Source organism: Peromyscus maniculatus, chromosome 4 (assembly GCF_049852395.1).
Source record: "Peromyscus maniculatus bairdii isolate BWxNUB_F1_BW_parent chromosome 4, HU_Pman_BW_mat_3.1, whole genome shotgun sequence".
NCBI classification, from domain to species: domain Eukaryota; kingdom Metazoa; phylum Chordata; class Mammalia; order Rodentia; family Cricetidae; genus Peromyscus; species Peromyscus maniculatus.
This window is the reverse complement of record NC_134855.1, coordinates 134,746,046-134,762,614: the sequence shown is the minus strand read 5'-3', so window position 1 is coordinate 134,762,614 and position 16,569 is coordinate 134,746,046. Positions and strand designations below refer to the sequence as shown.

The following is a 16,569-nucleotide window of genomic DNA, read 5'->3' as shown; positions in this document are numbered from 1 at the left end:
CATAGTGCTTGGGAAGTAGAGGCATTAGAATCACAAGTTAGCCAAGCAGTGGTGGTGCACACTTTTAATCCCATCACTCTGGAGGCAGAGGCAGGCGGATTTCTGAGTTTGAGGACAGCCTGGGCTATGAAGTGAGTTCCAGGACAGCCTGGGCTGTTACACAAAGAACCCTGTCTGGAAAAACCAAAAAGAATCATGAGTTCAAGGTCATCTTCAGCTACATAGAGTTTGAGACCAGGATGGACTACCTAAGACCTTGTCTCAGAAAGTAGAATCAACCTTTCATCAAAGGCACCCAGGACTTTTAGAGACAAGAGGCTGTCCACAGCATAGATAGCACTTCCCCCACCTCATGCCTGTGCTGCTCCATTCAGAGGTGCTCAGACTAGCCAGCCAGACTGTCTTAGCGCAGCTGTGCAGTTAAATGGGCAGCTCCTCCTCGTTGCTATAACCCAGTGCCTGGGACTAAAGAATGGCCCAGTGTCTCCACTGCTTCCATTCTCATCCTGTATTTCAGATATCTTCATATACGTGTCTTACAAGGATCTTCTAAAAATAGTTTATGAGTCAGACCCTATATTGTCTCTTTCCAGAGAACGAACTTACCCTCTTCCTCTCTTGTATGACAAATCAGAGCCAAAGCCAGTCTACTAATAATACCCTCCGCTCTGACTATACTTGAGATTATAGTGTTTCTTATACTTTAGCTCAACTCAGGCAGAAAACATAATGTGCTTTAAATAGATTTTTATTTGTTTATATTATTTTTTCTCCCATACAGGAATAGCATTACAATCTAACATTCAGAATCCTGTTACACACATACACAGGCATGCCACATGACCAGGTCGAGGTGGTTGTGTCCTTGAGTCTGTCGACACATCACAACATGGTCAGTCAAAGATTTTTCATTTCAGCCAGTCTCAACACAAACACCCAACAAAGATGCACTCAACTTGTTGGTTCCATTTGGAACTAGGTGGTAGGGTAAGAAGTTATTAGAGCAGGCTGTGGTTTGTCTGCATTCAGTCCCCTCACACAAAGCTACATGGATCTTGAAAGCCGCCCAGGAGCTCTGGTAGGGTCCTTGTTGCACCTAAGACATTATAGGTCACAGCAAGTTGATCAGAGGGTTCCAGGCTGGGGAGCAGGCATACTCCAAAACAGCACCAAACTGCACTCACACACACAGTGCCCTACTGGGGCTAGACTGGCAAAGGTTAGAAAGTGACACCAGCTCAAGAGAACCACTCAGACTTATTGGAGAAAGCTGGAAATTGCCCTTTGATGTAATGGAGACTCACTCTAGAAACAGGTCCCTCTGACATCCTTAGTTTTGGCAAAGTGCTGGTAGTACTGACATTAATACAAACTGGTACAAATTTCTCCAGGGTCTCTGAAATCATCACTCAAGACAGACTCTCTAACCTCCTCCTGTCTAGGGTTGCATAGGACTTTGTGAATTCTGGTTCCCTTGTGTATTCAAGTTCTGTGGTTTAAGAAAAAAATCCTGAAGCATGCTCAAGGTGAAAGGCACATACACAGTCAATACAGTATGACAGGGGCTGATGCTTCAGGAGTCAGACTAGCAGGAGACTGAGAAATCTATACACAATTAAAATATTGCCACACTCAAATGCTACAGAATCTATAGGAAAGTACAAAAGAAAAATAAGCCTTGCAACCAGTCAGATGAGAGATTGGAGGGTTCTAGAACTACAGGAGCTTCTAGAAATACAGGTCAGGAGTGGGGCCTTTTGAAATTTGAGCCAAATGCCCTATCAAACTTCCCACGGCAGTAGGATCATGGGCACTTGCCCAGGACTGAGCCTAGGCCCCCATCTGGATCATGGGCACTTGCCCAGCACTGAGCCTAGGCCCCCATCTGGCAGTGAGGATTAGATAAGAAGGGCTGGAGGGAGTTTCAGCTCTTGGAAGTGCTGAAGATCCTAAGCTGGCTGGGAAGTGACCTTAGGGTAGCAGGAAGAGGAAGTTACTAAGTTGTAACTGAAGAGCTTGGGACAGGAACAAGGTTATCAACTACTAGGGCCCTGATAAGCTGGTGTGAGGTTTTGATCAGCGTATAGTTTGCGTTTGGCTTATCCTTGAGCTAGGAGACCCTAGCAGGGCTTCCTCTGTCCCCATCCTGGGGACATCCTCTCCCATCCCCACGTGAAGCCTGGTGAGAAAGGATCAGAGAGGGCAGCTACTTTTACCCTCATAGGAATGCAGTTTTCTCCAACCCCGACATGGCTCTGAGGCCTGGAAACCTGGAGTTGGAGTGAAAGGGAAGACCTGTGTTAATATGTAACAGGAAATCTAAAAGTTTTGAGGAAGGAAGAGCACACACTTAAAAAAGGACAGCTAGAAAGAATTGGAAACAACTTGGGGCATCCCAAGAGGCTGATGCTGGTGTCTGAGCCCCACCACAAGAAAGGAGAAGCTGGCTACCCCATCCCTGTGCTCTGCCCAAGAATTCCTTACTCCAGATATTTAACTAGAAAGGGAAGAGAGACCACAGGGCACTCGGAAAGGAAGAGCCCTGTGGGAGAACATTAAGAAGTCCCTTGAAGGCCCTGAACTTCTCTAAGAAAAATTTTGGGAATTGGAACAGTGAGGCTCCTGGCCTCCTACCCAGGAGTGTTTATTAGCCAGACATATTGAGCAAAGTATGAAATATAAGGCCAGAGGCAAGATGAAGGCAGAGCTATCAGCCTAGGGATGGCTTTACCCCAAACTTGTCCTCCTTAGCATCATCCCTCTGCATTCTTGCCTTGGGGTTTGTACCCTTTTCCCTGCCTGGAAGCCCTCTGGCCGGCGTCTCTCCTAAGCTAATTCTAGCACCTTGGGCATATGAACAAAGATGACCAGAATGTCGGGGGCCTTACCCAGCTTCTACTCCTGGGGTGGCATGTCAAGGTAAGGTGACAAGGTACAAGCCCTTCGGACTCTAGACTCACCGGGAGGTGGGGGGTTTTACTCCTGAAGGGGGACAGATTTCAGGAAAAATCCTGGAGGGCAGGATTATAGGACAAGGAAATGGGGGCAGGCTCCAGGCTCAAGCCTAAGACCAGGGCTTAACTCCTCTGACCAAGCACAATGCCAGCTCTCATGATGCCCTGCTCCCAACTGTTTCTCCACCCATCTGTCCCTGTCTGCATCCCGATAGGCTGCCTGTTTCCTTCCATTCCCTTCACCCTATCTACCTTACAACTCACTGTCCTCCTCCACATACTTAAACTTTCCAGGCCTAAGCAGTCCAAGGAGCTCAACCCCCAGGGCGGGGTGGGGGGGCGGGTGGGCGGGGATGACTGAAATCAAAACCCTGTGCCTGACACCTGACCACAGGGCTGTAAGAACAATGGCCCAGGCCTGGCAGGTTGTACCTGGTCAGGGTTGGGAGGGAATTGCCGGGAATGAAAAAGGGGAAGTCTTGGAAAGGAGGGGCTGAAAGTGGAGAATCGTGGTGCCAGGTCATGGTGGAAGAGGCTCTTAGAAATCGGTGGGCTAGGAGGACAAAGTGAAGGGGTGAGAGACAAGAACAGGGCGTCTGAAAGGAAGCATGGGAGATCAGGAGTGGGGAGTGTGATGGTGAGAAATCAGAAACAGGTGGGGAGGGTGACCCGCGGTGAAAGAGGTCAGCAGGTGAGTTAGAAGAAACTGAGAAATCAGGGGAGTAGAGGGCCATCATCCCACCTCAAACACTTAGGAAGGAGGGAGGTTGTGGTATCCAGATGGAGGCAGGCGGACCCTGGGACACCCCTCGAGCAGCACACTGGCTGCTGCAGAGGAGACAGATGGGGCCGGGAGTCTGCGCGGGACTGGAGGTGTAGCAGGGGCGCTCAGTAGTTGAACTGGCGCTGGCACGGCTGGTAAATGAAGCTGCCCTGGTGCTTGGGCCGGCGCGAACGACTCTCCCGAGCGCGATTCTGCCGCTGTAGCACTTTAGCACTCAAGGCGTGGCGCTCTACCCGCTGCCGGGCCCTCTGCAGCCTCCGTACCTGGCCGGCCTTCTCCAGCAACACAGCTCGCGCCGCCGGCACAGCAGCAGCTGCGTGGTGCAGGGCCCTGGGCTCCCGGCGAGCAGGCGCCAACTCTCTGCTGGGACAGAGTACAAACGTCAGGGGGGACAGGGGGCTGGCATCTCCTACCCTGTCTCTTCGGGGCAGGGTGCATGATGCTCCCTGATGGGTACCAACTCTTCTGTCAATCCCAGTTAGAGATGTTTCTTAGACTCCAGCCCCTGAGGCAGCTAAACTAGACAGGATAGGGCCGGAGCGCCAACCGCCATTCAATACAAGCCCCATTCTGCGCTCTGGCCTAGCAGTTCAAGCTAGTCCCCATCTTCTGAGCCAAGACTCGCTCTCCCAAGCCCCACCTTAGCCACAAGACCACGCCTCTCTTCCATCAGTGATCACTGTGACTATCCACCTGGTCCACCCTGTCTCAAGGACACTCACTGCCCTGCAGGCTCCTAAGCCGCTAGCCTCCAGTCTCTACCCTCAATCCACTCACCCATCGCTGAGGTCCTGATCGGGCAAGGCAGCGTCAGGAGGAGGGGAAGGTGGCCCAGACTCGAGCACTATGGTGCTGCCGGTGACATAAACGGACATGCTGGGGTGCTCAATGAGGAGGTCCTCCAGGGGGTTGCTCTGGAGGCGGGCCGGCCCAAGACCGGGCCCCTCTGCAGTAAAACAGGCGGGAGGGGTAACAAACCAGCTCTCGTCCATCAAGGAGGGCGCGGGTGGAGGGCGGCCTGCAGGAGCTGGAGAGGCCCCAGGGTTTGGGGGAGCTGTGTAGCTATCTATAGGGTTTGGGAGTGGGGAGCCATGCGGAGCAAAGGGAGCAGCGGGGGTGGGGGGTGGGACACACACACACATACCGGACACGGGGGATGGGGAGAGAAAGGGCATCGTTAGTCAGACCTGTAACCCTGTCCATCGTGCCCAGAGAGCACCTGAGGGCCAGGGTCCTTACCCTGCCGCCCTAGGGGGTCCCAGGTGTATGCCCCAACAAATCAGGAGACAGGGCTTTCAGGAGAAGGGTCTAAGTCACCTCACCTCAAGGCTCACTACCTCAACTTCACTCTGCCCAGGAGGCCTAGGGGACTCCAGTTCCCAAATATCCCCCTCCATATTGCAGGACTTCCTGTCCTTATGGTGCCGTCATAGGCTCGGGAATCAGAGTGCTTGCCCCCGAATCAGGCCTCACCCTGCAGGTCAATGATGAGCCAGCCATCCACTTCATCCTCCTCTGAGACGAAGGCCTCGGGACAGTTGGAGTCTTCAGGAGGCGAAGGGGTGCTGAAGAAAAGGCTGGTGAAGCGCTGGAACATGGTCAGCAGGTGAAGCAACCTCAAGGGGGCGCCCTATGGCAGTGCAAAAACCTGGGAAGCATAGAAAGCCATTAGAACCACAGTCTAAAGTCTACCCTTGGGTGACTGGGGGACAGAGGCCTCCAGCCCCCCAGCACCCAGAGCAGTGATAATGGAGAAACAAGCCTCTGATGTGTGCCCCTCTGCACTCAGTAGGCTTTCCAGTGTGAATTTAGGAAACTGTTGTGTCTTTGTTTTCTTATCTGTCAAACAACAGTGACACCCTAATAAAAAATTAAATGAGCTAAATAAACACTTAAGACGTGTCCAGAACAGTGCCTGGGCACACAGTAAGCATCCAATAAGTCAATAAACTTGCCATTACTACAGGTTACTTCGGGGATATGGAAGAAGTGATATCTGTGACCAAGCTTTGCCAGGGAAGGTCTCTAGAGGATGAAACAGCCAAGTTGGGCTTTGAAAAGTAAACAGGAAATTTCCATTGAGGGAAGAACCTGCCCTTACTATTATCATCATAAAATTAACACTCGTGTGCCAGGTACTATACTAAGCAACTTCATCTATTTTACCTTCTGTAGTCCTCACAACAAAACAGAACCAGAGCAAGGTATGAGGGTGCAAGCCTGTAGTCTTAGTACTTGGGAGCTAGAGACAAGAGGATCAAAAAGTTCAAAGTCAGACATGATGATCCTAGCAAGGTGGAGGCAAGAGGATTCAAGTCCTGCTTTGGCTACAGAGGGAGTTTAAGGCCAGTCTGAGCTACATGGGACCCTACCTAAAAAATAAATAAACAGTCCTTGGCTATATGAGATCCCGCCAAAAGGAACAAAGTGAGTGGGGAGAGAGAATAACTACTCCTTTTTGTTTTCTGGTAAAGAACGAAATAAAACAAGGCTCAGAGAGGTAAGTCCAAAGTCCCACAGCTAGTAAAAGACACAGGTAGTATTTGACTCCAAAGAGCTAGTGGCATCCATAATCACTACAGTCCATTCCTGTCTTTTCTGGGCATCTGCCTAGATTAGACATGTTAAACTTGGTAACTAGGGCTGTGTCTAGGTGTGTTTTTATAGGAAAATGATCTTGGATTTCAGCAAGATTTTCTAAGCAGCAATCTTTGACCCCAGAGACCAAGAACAGGTATAAGGACCCTGTGTGGTTTGAAAAGTGCGAGATAATAGGAACCTCATAGTTCTTGCTACAACCTCACCATGGGATTGGGCAACCCACAGATAGGTATTCCAGTTGAGGTGTAAGATCCTATGTCCACAGGTCCTCCCAACTCTAACCCCCTCCCCCCAGACTCTTGTTCAAGGACAGCCATCTCTGGCCACAACAGAGAATATTGGGTCGCCTGGCCCTCGTAAAACCACCTGTCAGTGGTAGATGATGGAAAAAGGAAGCAATCAGATCCAAGGAGCCCTTAAGGATAAATGCAAGGGTTGAAACGAGATCCAAGCCTTCAGACAATCCTTCCCTGGACCAAGACAAGGAAGAAGTCTCCTGTTCTAGGAATGGAGACCTTGAAGTGATAACATTAATCTATCCAAAAAGCTACAGCTTAGTGGTGGTGGGGCAGTGCAGAACATATATAATCAGAAAAGCCTCAAGAGAGACTATCCAAGAATATAAGGATGCACAGGAGACAGGGAGATCAGACAAGTGTCTTGATACAGCCATCACCCTTCTGCCTTTCCAGAGAGAGATGCGGAGATCTGGCATCGAGCTTTAACATGCATTTCCCAGAGTTCCCACTGTATCAGACCGTGCAATGAGCCTCAACTGTGGACATGTTGAGTGAGGTAAGAGAGGCACAGCAGAGAAGCTCCCTGGCGGAGATCATACAGGAGTCGGTGACAGCCAGCTATGGCAGTCCACCCCTCTCCCCCTTGACCACTAGGAGAGTCTCCTGGGTTTTCTTTTCTAGCCTGCTGGCTTCCTGGTTCTCAGATTCCTGGCTCCGATCCAAGAAGAACCTTCCCTTAATACTACAGCAGCTGTGCCCAGAATAGCACTGGAGCCCTAAGCCACCCCTAGCCCAGGCCATTCTTGAACAAACCCCAGTCCGGGAAGAGGCTCCAGATCCAGCCTCCGTATCTACTCACTTGGAAAGTAAGAAACGTTCTTTTCTGCTGCATAAACTCTGCAATCACCAGTGCTAGGGGAGGTCTGGGTTCCTCTTTGCTGACAGCTTGGATCTACAAGGTGATGAGAGGCTAACAGAGGGAACTCCCAACTCATTCTCAACAACATCTGCCCTGGAGACACCTGGAGGCAGGCAACTAGTGACTCACCTTTCTGTGGTCAAAACAGCTGGGAGACAGCAATTTATTGGGTTCTAAGGTAGAGAGAATGCAGAGGTGGTCAGGGCCTTGAAAGGGACCCAATCTTCAGAGACCTCCTGGGAAAATGCCCAGAATCGAGAAGACCGAAACACCCTGTCAAACTGGTATGGTGCTGAGCCCAAGACAGGGTCCCCAGTAAATGGATATATAGTTTTTTATTTGAACTGAGCTTGTACTATGCGTTTGCCCACAGCTAAGGAACCTGTCCTGTCACTCATTGAGTGTAACTCTAATTGGCTGAGATCTCCAGTAAGCTATGTCTCTCTGGGTCTCAGTTTCACCTTCCATGAAGTGGGGTTTAAGACTCTCAATATTTGTAGGCTGAAAATGACATCAACTAAGGCTCTGCACACATGTCGGGGATTAGAAGGATGTTATTATGTTGGAGGCGGAGCCTGAAGACAGAGGGCATCCGCTGCCATCTGGTGCTGTCTCAGGGACCTGGAGTCTGAAGCCTCCTTCATCCACCTACCACCCTCTCAACTTAGATCGTGCATGCCCTCCGACCCTTCCTCAGGTCGCAAGAAAAAAGCAGATGAGAGGCCCGACCCCAGTCCCTAGATTAACACGGAAACCGCCGAGTCCCCTCGGGTCCCGCTTGCCTTTCAACGTCTCTCAACCCTCAGCCGGGCTCGACACTGAGCCCACCGGGTCAGCAGAGGACAAGCACCCAAGCAAGCCTGGAAGGCGGGGCTGGCCTTGGTGACGTCTCAATGTCATATGCAAATAAGCGACGTCATGGCCCACCGGCTTGGGGCAACCAATAGGGAGCCGAGAACGCAGCTCCAGCGGCCGCCGGCGGAGACAGACAAAGAACCGGAGAGGGGGGCGCAGGGCGTGTCCTGGGGCGCCCGGAGCCCCCAGCCCCGCGGTCGGGACTCACCTGGGGCGGCTGCGGCAACCGGTGCGCTGAGGTAGTTGTGCGGCCGGGCGTCCCCGGGGCGCCGGTGCTCACAGCCGGCGCCGCATACCGGGGACTGGCCGGGAGACGGCGGGGCTCGCGATCGGACGCCCGGAGCTGCTGCGGCCGCTGCGCCGGGGCTCAGGGCACAAATCCGAACGCTCCAACAGCTGATTGTGACGTCACAAAGGGGCCCGCCCGCTCGCGTCAGCGGCCGTCGGAGCGGCGGCCAATCGCAGGCGTCGAATGTTCTTCCCCCCCCCCCCTCCCGCCCCTCCGCGGTTCGCCCGCGGGTGGCTGCAGCCCGGGATCGGCGCTCCGAACCTCGGGCCGAGTGGAGGTGACGGTGACGGCCCAAATTCCCTGCCCCCAGTCACCCAAGGACCTCGCAACGAAGACGACCCCACCCCACCCCCGTTCTTCTGCAGGGATCCGATCTCGCGGCTCTTTCTGCACATAACCTTGCTCTTTCACTTGCCCCAGGGCTCCGCACATCCCTTCGCCTGCACCTTAGGTACAGGAGGACCCCACCCCCACCCCCTCTACGCTCCATCTGTAAGTCCCTTTTACCCCTCTCCTGGTCCTTTGCCGCTCTTCCCCACACTGCCTCTCTGGTCTGCTCTCCCTCTGTCTCATCTCATCCCTACACGTTTTTTCTTTTCCCAGCTCTCCTTTTTTCGCTGGGCTTGAGCGGACCTTTCCCTTGCCGCAGTTACAAAAGAGCACCTGCGAGTGTGCGGGAGTTGGTGGGGCTGCCGGGAAATCTGGCCAGAGTAGGCCTTGGAAAGAAATTGCTCTAAGCTGAATAAACACTGACCTGGAGAGCGCTCAGCCCCAGAACGTTTACACACCTTCTTCAGTCCACGTTGCTACCGGAACGGGGCAGAGAAGTGACAGGACAGGGATTGTTGGTCCTGGTTTACATGTGGGAAAAGAGAATACAGGCACACGCTTGTAATCCCAGCGCTTGGTGTGTGGACATGAGGTTCGAGAGTTGAAAGGCAGCCTGAGCTACAGGAGACTCTGGAAACAGGGAGAGGAGGGGCACCTACTATTGCTTCTGCCAGGTCTCCAGCTGACACCGAACACTTACCATATGCCAAGCACTCCGCTGCTTTTTAATCTTCACAATAACCCCCAAAAAGAGGTCGTATCCGCCTTTCACTGTTGGGAATCTAACTTCCCAAAGTAATTAAGCCATAGTCCGTGACAGAGTTAGGAGTTTAACTCACAGGATCACTCTATCTGCACCAGAGGGTCTGAACTCGGGATTCTAAAGTCTCTCCAGTGAGATCTGGCTTTAGTCCTGTGTCTCAACTGTGTGATTCCTGGTAAGTCCTTACTACTCTGGGCCTTAGTCTATCTGTCCTGCTCTCTCTCTCTCTCTCTCTCTCTCTCTCTCTCTCTCTCTCTCTCTCTCTCTCTCTCTCTCTCTCTCCTCTCTCTCTCTCTCTCTCTCCTCTCTCTCTCTCCTCTCTCTCTCTCTCTCCTCTCTCTCTCTCTCTCCTCTCTCTCTCTCTCTCTCTCTCTCTCTCTCTCTCTCTCTCTCTCTCACACACACACACATGTGAATACACACACACACATTTGAATACACACACACACACACACACACACACACACACACACTCAAACTTAGAGCTAGCAGAATCAGAGTTTTCCAGATTCTTCATCCCCAAGATTCTGCCAAGTTGTTACTCCAGGCCCCAGCTCTTGCAATGGCCTGTGAGATACTTAGACAAACTGCAAACACCCATCCCGGGGATTTCCAGGCTGGAGCTTCTGAATCTCTAAGTAGAACGGATCTGGTAGATGAGGCTCTGAGAGTTGCCCATTTGGCCAGCAGGAACTAACTAGTCCAGAGCTCCATGCTCTGGTGACTTCAAGAACCCTGCCCCAGCCTGGCCAGAAGGCCCTAAGAGAGGACTGAGCCAGAAAATAATACCCAGAGGCTTGAGGGCCGACGGTTAGCACGGTGTTCCTTATACTAGGGTTCCCAACATGCTTGCATTTGTACAAACCTGAGCCTCTGCCTAGCACAGCCACTTCCCACTAATCCCACACCCTCCACTGACCTCCTTGCCGACAAACTAATCCCTAACATGTCCCTCCTGTTACACTGCTTGATTGTTCTAAAACCTTATATTCTCACAAAGCCCCACAATCCCAACAGCATTCGGGACTCTTCATAACCCAAACCAGGTTCTCTCCAGCGCCAGCTTCTTCTTCCTTCTCAGTGTACCATGTGCTAGAAAAACTCCTTTGTCCTTTGAAACCTCTCTCACCTCCGTGATTATGCTTAAGCTTTCTTCTCTTCCTGGAATGCCTTCTTCGTGCCTCCTGACATTCTTTCCTGCCCTCAAAATTATTCTCCTGCCTCTCAGAGGAAGCCACTCTTGCCCTGCTCATGTGTCAGTGACGACTTTGATGGACAGTCTCATTTGTTTGTTCAATAAATGGCAAGCAGCTGAGTGTGCAGCTTGTACCTGTAATTCTACCTACTCAGTGCCTAGGAACAGCCTGGGCAACGATGTGAGTTCAGTACACACATGTGCTGTGTGTGTGTGTGTGTGTGTGTGTGTGTGTGTGTGTGTGTGTGAGAGAGAGAGAGAGAGAGAGAGAGAGAGAGAGAGAGAGAGAGAGAGAGAGAGAGAGGTTTTTTGAGACAGGGTCTCACCATGTAACCCTGGCTGGCCTGGAACTCACTCTGTAGATCAGTCTGGCCTGGTCTCACAGAGATCCACCTGCCCCTGCCCCCCAAGTTTTGAGATTAAAGACAGGTGTCGTGTCACCATACTCAGAAAGACCCAATTAAAAATAAAATCATCTAGCTGGATGAGCTGCAGAGATGGCTCTGTGGTTAAGAGCACTGGCTGTTCTCCCACAGGTCCTGAGTTCAATTCCCAGCACCCACACAGTGGCTCACAACTGTCTATAGTGGTATATAATACCCTCTTCTGGTGTACAGACAGACATGCAGACAAAGCACCCACATACATTAAGTATTTTTTTCAATCTGACTGGAGATCTGGGTCAACAAGTTAAGCTCACTGACTGGTCTTCTGGGGACCCCAGGTTTGACTCCCAGAACCCACGGGGCAACTCACAACCATCTTAACTCCAGTTCCAGGGAATCTGATGACCTTTCTGACTACTGTGGGCACCAGGCATGTATGTGGTGCACAGCAGTACATGCAAGCATAATACCCAAACACAAAATAAAAATAACTTAAAAAAAATCTGGGTGGTGACAGTGCACACCTTTAATCCCAGCACTCAGGGAGGCAGAGGCAGAGTTCAAGGCCAGCCTGGTCTACAGAATGAGTTTCAGGACAGCCAGAACTACACACACACACAGAAACCCTGTCTTGAAAAACAAAAAACAAAAAAACTTTAAAAAAATTTATACACCTCATTAAAATACTTTTAAAAGATCTGCAAGCACTCTTCACCACTGAACCATCTCTCCAGCCCCTATTAATTAACGAGCAAGTCGGGCTGGAGAGATGGCTCAGTGGTTAAGAGCACTGGATGCTCTTCCAGAGGTCCTGAGTTTGATTCCCAGCATGGCAACTAGCAAGTATCTGTTAACTCCAGTTCTGGAGGATTCAGCACCCTCTTCTAGCCTCCTCAGGTATTGTAAATGTGGTAAGCAGACATGCATGTAGGTAAAACATCCATACACATTAAAATAAATCTTAAAATATTTCAAAAATAACAGTTGAGTATTGATGCCTGTGTGTATGTGTGTCTTAACAAGTGAATACTTGACATCCCAAGGATAGAGTCTTGTCCACATATTTTCCCAATCAGGCTATATGTCAGATTTAATCAAAGGCTTAGTGATTGTAGCCTGAAGCCCACAGACACAGGAGTCTGGTACAGGAGTCTCCTCATGGACCAGTTCTGGAGCACCAAGTTCTGGTTCCCCAAGTCTAGAGAACAGGGCTCTTGGCATAGACTCTGGTACCCTAATTGACCTGGATTCTATTCCCAATATTGGCTGTACCCAATGTTCAAACTGCTAGGCCAAATTCCAGTCTACTTGGAACTCTTGCTTGGGCCTGGCAGCTATCAAAAGGGGGCTGGAGCTTAGTGGTAGAGCAATTGCCCCCTGTGCATGATGCCCTAGCTTCAAGCCCCGGTACTGCCAAAATAAACAAACAAAGGAGCTGGAGAGATGGCTCAGTAGTTAAAAGCACTGATGCTCTTCCAGAGGACCCAGGTTCAACTCCCAGCACCCCCTCGGTGGCTCATCTGTAACTCCAGTACCAGGGTTGATGCACCCTTCTGTCCTCTGTGGGCATACATTCAGACAAAACACCTATACTTGCAAAATTTCTATTTAAAAACAAAAGTAGTGACTATAATGCTGAGAGTCCACCCTGTAGTTTTACATCCAATCAGACAAAAGTACCATTCCTGTGACCTTCCCTATATGTACATGATATATCAATATACACAAATGTGTATATGAGTTCAGACCCATGGAACTAGCAGCTGCCCATGTCCATCTCACCTATCTAACTCATTCCCACTCATTTCCAAATATGAGAAGCTGCCTAATTTTATAGGCACTAGGATTAGAGGTCAAGAGGCCACACTTGTGTTCATGTCTAGGCCTTAGGCTAGCATTTACCATGCCCCCAAACTCTGAACTGGCTTGGGGCCTCAACTTTAAAGGGCTGAGATGTGTCAGCCTGGGTGTGTCCATCATGGGACCTTGAATGTATACAGCAGGTATGAGCCAGTCTGTGACGAGAACATGCTGTTCACTCTCCACCTCTCTTTCCTCTTAAGCCTTGCTTGAAGATAGAGACTAAGGCAGAGAGAGGAAGCCCTTAAATGTAGATAACAAATTCTTTTTTTTTTTTTATTTTGTTGGCAATATGGGGGATCGAACCCAGGGCCTCGGGCATGCTAGGCAGGCACTTTTCCACTGAGCCACATCCTCTCTTTTCCTTGTTTCCTTTTCCCTTTTCTTTTGAGACAGCAGCAGCTTCCAACGGTGCCCCAGGTTGGCTTGAACTCACTCTAGCCCAGGCAGGCCTTCAGTGTACGATCATCCTGCCTTAGCCTACCAACCTGCTGATATTACAGGCCTATGCCATGGACCGGGTAAATAATAAATTCATTCTATTTTACTGTTGAAGAAGCTAAGACTGAAAAGAGATCTTTCCTTAAATTCAGCCACTCAGGCCCTTGTCCACATCAGCTTTGAGCAGTAACCACTTATCCTTTAGGGAGAGACCCAGAACGTTAGTATTTTTGTATTTACTTATGGGGGGATATGTGCCGTGACATGTGTGGAGGTCAGAGGACAGAGTTGCAGAGTTGGTTCTGCACTTTTAAGTGAGTTTTAGGGATTAGACTCAGGGTTGCCAGGCTTGGGTATGAAAAGAACCTTTTGTCTATTGCTGTGATAAAACAGCATGACCAAGACTACTTAAAGATGCAAGGGTCTCAGAGAGGGTCTGTCTTAGAGTTTCTATTTCAGCAACAAAACACCTTGACCAAAAAGCAAGTTGGGGAGGAAAGGGTTTATTCAGCTTATACTTCCACATCACCAAAGTGAGTCAGGGCAGGAGCTCAGCAGGGCAGGAACCTGGAGGCAGGAGCTGATGCAGAGGCCATGGAGGAGGGCTGCTTGCTGGCTTGTTCCCACAGCTTCCTCAGCCTACTCAATGGTAGAATGTTTGCATCCTGGGTTACCCAAAATCCTGTCTCCCAACCCCAAAAAGCCAGTGCTTAGGAGGTGGCAGAAATCAAGTGTTAGACAATGGGCTGGGGCAGTGAGTGCTAGCCCGACATTCAGTAGATGTTCAGTCTTTGGGTTGAACAACAATGGTTGTTGAGACCCTCTGTGGTGGCACACCTGTACTTCCAGTGTTGGAGAGAGAGATCTGGCAGAAGAATCTGTAATTGAAGATCATTCTTAGCTACAGAGTGTGTTTGAGGCCAGCCTGAGCTACATGGGACACTGCTTCTAAATAAACAAATGGACCAACCCATGATTCAAAATCTCAAAGAGCGAGAGAGATAGGTTTCCTTCCTTCCTTCCTTCCGGCGCCAATGCTGTACAATGTGTTCCTGCTTGTCACAGGAGACTGCCCTTAACCAGTCCCTCGTGAGGCCTGGCAGAAATATCCTCTGCGTATGCAAACATGTACATGTATAAATGATGTCCAGGTGGTGGTGGTGGTGGTGGTGGTGGTGGCACACACCTTTAATCCCAGCACTTAGGAAGCAGAAGCAGGCAGATCTGTGAGTTTGAGGCCAACCTGGTCTACAGAGAGAGTTCTAGGACAGCCAGGGCTACACAGAGAGACCCTGTCTCAAAAAACAAACAAACAAAAAAGATAATCCCTCTGCTTTAAACACAAGTGGTAGTGTACTACACATACATTTTGAAATATATTTTCAAGGTTTATTTGTGTGTGTGTGTGTGTGTGTGTGTGTGTGTGTGTGTGTGTGTGTGTGTGTTTAAATATATGCCACATGCATGCCTAATGTCCTTGGAGGCCTGTTGGATCCCTTGGAACTGGAGTTACAGGCAGCTGTAAACCACCTGATATGGGTGGTGACAACTGAACTCAGGTCCTTTGGAAGAATGGAACAGGCTCTTAACTGCTGAGCCATCTCTCCAGCCCCATGAAATTGTTTTTAGAAGACAGGGTTTGTAAGTTGTCTTGAACCATCATGCCTCTTGCCTCAGTTTCCTGAGTAGCTAGGATTACAGCTTTGTGCCACTGTAGACAAACTTTCTCATAGGGACCACCAGCTCACAAATAATGACATGGAGACTTATTAATTATGGAAGCTCGACTTTACCTTAAGCTTGTTCCTAACTAGTTCTTATAACTTAAATTAACTCATATTTTTTCATCTACATTCTTTTGCATGGCTTGGTTACCTTTACTCTGAACTGCCCATCCTGCTTCCTCCATGTCTGGCTGGCAACTCTGCCTTTCTTCCTCTCTGTCCCCAGAAGTCCCATCTAACCTCTTCCTGCCTAGCTGCTGGCCTTTCAGCTCTTTATTAAACCAATCACAGTGATACATCTTTACACAGTGTAAAGGACTATTCTGAAACATGCCAACGCGTCTGTCTTGACATTTTCTTTCTTTTTTTTTTTTTAACTCAATAATAAGGGGGCTAGATAGATGGATAGCTCAGTGCTTAAGAGCACTGGATGCTCTTCCTGAGGACCTGGGTTCAATCTTCAGCACCTACATGGTGGCTCACAAATATAACTCCAACAGGGAATCAAACACCCTCTTCTGGCTTCTATGGACACCAGGCACACATGTGGTTCACAGACATATGTGAGGGCAAAATACCCATACACATAAAATAAAGTAAATAAGTCTAATAATATAACTTGGGACGAGTCCCTCAGTATACATAGTTCTGCCTTTTTCTTTCATAACATTTCATTGTGTCATGGTGGAGGTAGATTAATGCTTTTCCATCTGCCCTGCAGGTAAACATTTAGTATATTCTCAGCAATTTGCTCTGTAGACAGCAGTTCTTGAAGGTGGCATTGAAGGTACTAGATCTGTGTGCAGACCTGGGATATTTATTGTTTTGTTTTGTTTCTAAAACAGGGTCTCTCTCCCTCTATTATGTAGCTCTAGACTGTCCGAAATTTGCTAAGTAGATCAGACTGGTCTTGAATTCACAGAGACTCACCTCTGCTGGGATCAAAGGTGTGCATCACCTCATCTGTCCTGTTCGTTCTAGTTTGAGGTTGGCCTTGAACCCATGGCAATCCTCCTGTCTGAGCCTTCTGAGTGCTGAAGTTACAGGTGTGAGTCATAACGCCTATTATGGAATTCATCTGGGGCGAGGGGGTGTTTCGGAGATATTTTTGTGAGACTTCCTGGGTCCATGTCATCCATACAGCTCCCCTGGTTGCAGTCACTTTTTGTTTGAGCCCAGCTTTCGCCTTTCACCACAGCAGGCTTTCTGAACCTCTCAGAACCCCCGCC

At 49.7% G+C, this 16,569-nt stretch overlaps 1 protein-coding gene across 24 annotated transcripts; it reads right to left on the bottom strand.

The window, feature by feature from the left end:
- Nucleotides 1-732: 732 nt before the first annotated feature.
- Tp53inp2 (tumor protein p53 inducible nuclear protein 2) lies at nt 733-10,999 on the bottom strand. 24 transcript variants are annotated; one of them, XM_076570974.1, is made up of 6 exons: nt 10,864-10,994; nt 9,430-9,492; nt 7,627-7,733; nt 5,212-5,386; nt 4,516-4,804; nt 733-4,101 (listed from the first exon to the last, which is right to left on the bottom strand). In XM_076570974.1, the coding sequence occupies exons 4-6, from the start codon at nt 5,333-5,335 to the stop codon at nt 3,843-3,845; spliced, it is 672 nt and encodes a 223-aa protein (XP_076427089.1). In that variant the 5' UTR covers nt 5,336-5,386; nt 7,627-7,733; nt 9,430-9,492; nt 10,864-10,994; the 3' UTR covers nt 733-3,842. The 24 variants fall into 24 exon arrangements, with proteins under 24 accessions (XP_076427089.1, XP_015862215.1, XP_076427095.1 ...); XM_016006729.3 differs by lacking the exon at nt 7,627-7,733 and having other exon boundaries at nt 9,396-9,492; XM_076570980.1 differs by lacking the exon at nt 7,627-7,733 and having other exon boundaries at nt 733-4,098; nt 9,396-9,492.
- Nucleotides 11,000-16,569: the final 5,570 nt, after the last annotated feature.